This window comes from Myotis lucifugus, unplaced genomic scaffold (genome assembly GCF_000147115.1).
Source record: "Myotis lucifugus unplaced genomic scaffold, Myoluc2.0 scaffold_1019, whole genome shotgun sequence".
NCBI lineage: Eukaryota > Metazoa > Chordata > Mammalia > Chiroptera > Vespertilionidae > Myotis > Myotis lucifugus.
In genome coordinates, this window is record NW_005872067.1 from 70,996 (window position 1) to 74,139 (window position 3,144).

The 3,144-nt window shown below is 54.5% G+C and overlaps 1 protein-coding gene across 1 annotated transcript in view; it reads left to right on the forward strand.

Moving 5' to 3' along the window:
• The first annotated feature begins 501 nt into the window (after window positions 1–501).
• LOC102435815 (PRAME family member 12-like) overlaps window positions 502–3,144 on the forward strand; it is a 6,910-nt gene continuing 4,267 nt past the window's right edge. The window contains exons 1-4 of the mRNA XM_006107120.1: window positions 502–788; window positions 1,498–1,840; window positions 2,072–2,151; window positions 2,733–2,757. Coding sequence (XP_006107182.1) covers window positions 502–788; window positions 1,498–1,840; window positions 2,072–2,151; window positions 2,733–2,757 — 735 coding nt within the window. The remainder of the gene's footprint in view (window positions 789–1,497; window positions 1,841–2,071; window positions 2,152–2,732; window positions 2,758–3,144) is intronic.

Below are 3,144 nucleotides of genomic sequence, written 5' to 3' on the forward strand. Positions count from 1 at the left end.
AGTTAGCATGTGCAGATTTGGTGGAATTTTAAACATTTGGATTTGTGCTTTGGTTTATTTTTAAATGTCTAACCAAGCTGATTCCCTGACCAGCCCACCCCCCTCCCTAATGAAAACATCTTAACCATGGTTTTATTTCTACAAATTTTGAATATTCAGTTTGTGTCCCTAGATTGGTCTCAAACTTTTCCCCCAAAATGGTGGGGGTCAGCATTCCTGCTCCTGAGTAACCACTTCCCAGTCAGATTGGAATGAAAGATGTGGTTGCTTCTGAGATTCTTGTCCTGGGGCCTGCAGGGGAGAGCTATGGCTCCTCTGTCATCGAGCTCAGAATGGGACTCTCTAAACTGAGTCCCTCACCATTGCCAGGCAGTGGCTTTGGCCCTGAGTTGATTCCTGTGAAGAGTCAGGAGTCAGTGGATGGGGCTCAAAGGCTTGGCCTGACTATCATGCCTTGTTTCCTAGAAGTTTCTGCAGGATTCCTTTCTGAGCACCTTGACGATGAGTATCCGGACCCCACCCACACCCCTGAGGCTGGCAGGACGGAGCCTGCTGGGGGACCAGGCCTCAGCCATTGCAGCTCTGGAGTACCTGCCTGCTGAGCTCTTCCCGCCACTCTTCATTCAGGCCTACCAGAAGAGAAAGCAAAAGCCTCTGAAGGCCATGATGCACGCCTGGCCCTTCCCTGTCCTCCCTCTGGGCTGCCTGTCACAGTTGTCCCTGGATAAGGTCTTAAAAGCCGTGTTGGATGGGCTTGACGTTCTGATTGCCCAGGAGGTTCGGCCCAGGTAAGGCTGCTCCAGGTGCCTGGTAGAGCCATGGGCATCTGGGAGACAGTGGGGGTCAGGGCGTGTGGAGGACCTAAGGGTGGACCCGAGGTTTCTGATGGTGCCAGTGAGGCTCAGGGAGCCCTTGCACACTGCGCAGCTCACTGTGGGAAGTGGAGGACTGCCTACTGGGCAGGGGCACCTGCAAAACCTGCCCTGCCTCCTCCTAGTGGTACTTAAAGGTACCCGAAGTGCTGAGCAGCAGGGATGGAAGGGAGGGAGATGAGCAAAGCTAAGCAGAGGGAGGAGGCGGGGAAGGGAGAAGCTGACCCGGGGATTCAAAGGAGAAGCTCAGGGTGGGCATGGAGTCTGATTGTTGCCTCAAATCAGATGCTCAGTCTCATTCTGACCTGCCCTCATTCTGTTGATCTTTTTTGAAAAACATTATTTTATTGAATTTTTTGGGAGAGATTGAGATAGAAGCATCAGTGATGAGAGAGAATCATTGATCGGCTGCCTGCTGCGCGCGCGCACACACACACACACACACACACTCCCACCCACTGGGCATTGAGCCTGCAACCCAGGCATGTATGATGATGGGATTGATCTGTGACCTCCTGGTTCATAGGTAGATGCTCAACCACTGAGACACACAGTCCATAAAGCATCTCAGCCAATGTCCTGTTGACCTGCAAGAATCTCAGCTAATGTCCTGCTTTTCCCACAGGAGGTGGAAACTGCGGGTGCTGGATTTAAGGAACTCAGGTGCCAACTTCTGGAGAATGTGGTGTGGAGACAGCACCCAAAATTGCTCACCGACGGAACCAGTGGCTGTGCACAGCTCCAGCCCAAACTTGGAGCACCCCTTGGCTCCCTTGGAGGTGTTCCTAGACCTTAACTTCAGTGAAATGGACGGGGTTAAGTTTTTCATGCACATCATCCAATGGGCCCAGCAGAGGGAAGGGTTGCTACACCTGTGCTGCAAGACGCTGAGGATTTCTGAGGTGCCCTTCCAGAGGGTCAGGAATGTCCTGGTTGGGGTGCAGCTGGACTGCATCCAGGAGGTGAACGTAAAGTGCACCTGGGACCTGCCCACCCTGGGGACGTTTGCCCTCAACCTGGGTCAGATGAGTAACCTGCAGAGACTCTCTCTCTCCCACATTCATATGTTGACAGAGGAGGAGTAGCAAGAGTGAGAGATAGGGGAGGAAGAGGAGGAAGAGCAGGAGTGGGAGGAGGAAGAGGAATGGGAAAGGGAGGAGCAGGAGGAGCAGCGATACTTCTCCCAATTCCTCTCTCAGATGCTCAAGCTGCGGCACCTCCGGGACCTCAACATGGATTCGCCCTCCTTCCTCCGAGGCCGTCTGGACCAGATGCTCAGGTGAGCTGTGTACCAGTGGACGCAGCTCCAGAAGGTCAAGGGAGTGGTCTTGTTAGGTGCTTTGAATGGTGTCATCCTGTGAGCACCGAAGCAAGCATGTTTTAAAATCCGCCTGTCAGGATGGGTAACAGAACTGGCCCAATGAGTGACCCAGCGAGCCTGGGTCTGTGAATTCTTCCTTAAGGAGAGATTTTTAAGTGACCAGGACTTAGGAAGAGGGAGGGAGGAGGAAAAGCCACATCGGATGGAGCATTTCCAGACAGAAGCTCTGTGCCCACTGGCCATGTGAATACACGTGAGCTTGTCTCAGCTTCCCCATCTGTCATTGGTGGTCCTGGGCTCCAGGAAGGTCATTAGTAGAAAGGAAAGGCAGAGCGACCACGCCATCTTTGGAAACAGAGCTGCTTGAGACTAGGATCCTGGCCTCAGCACCACCCAGTCTGATTGCAGACGCATACCAGGACCCTGCAGCCACTGGGGACAGAGACCTGTGACCACAGCTACAGACCTTCGGACACCAAAAGTTCAGAGATCCCCGCTGCAGATCCGTGAGTAACAGAGCCCATCCCCCCTTCCCGCAGGCTCTCGGGCAGCGGGCAGCGCCGAGTAACTAACTGTTAGACCCACCCCTTGCCGGGGCCTCAGTGCGGCAGGAACTTTGGCCTGGAAGTGCGCTAGCACCCTGGAACTGATCCTTTGTGCACTGCCGGCTTCGGAGCCCTGGGCTGGTTGCAAACCAAACGCGCGAGCACCGGGAACTGATCCTACGCCCACTGCGGGCTTCGGAGCCCTGGGCTGGGAGCAAACTCGCGAACGGGAATTTGTCTGCGTAGCACAGTCCCAGGGACCCCGTTTCTCGGGGCAGGAGGCAGCACCAAGCACCAGTGACTTGACTGTGTTTCTTATCACCTGCGCCTGAGATCCTGATTCCCTGTGCATTCATACTAAGAGCCAGTGAATCCATTTCCTGGTGCAAGGGCACACAGGGGCCCG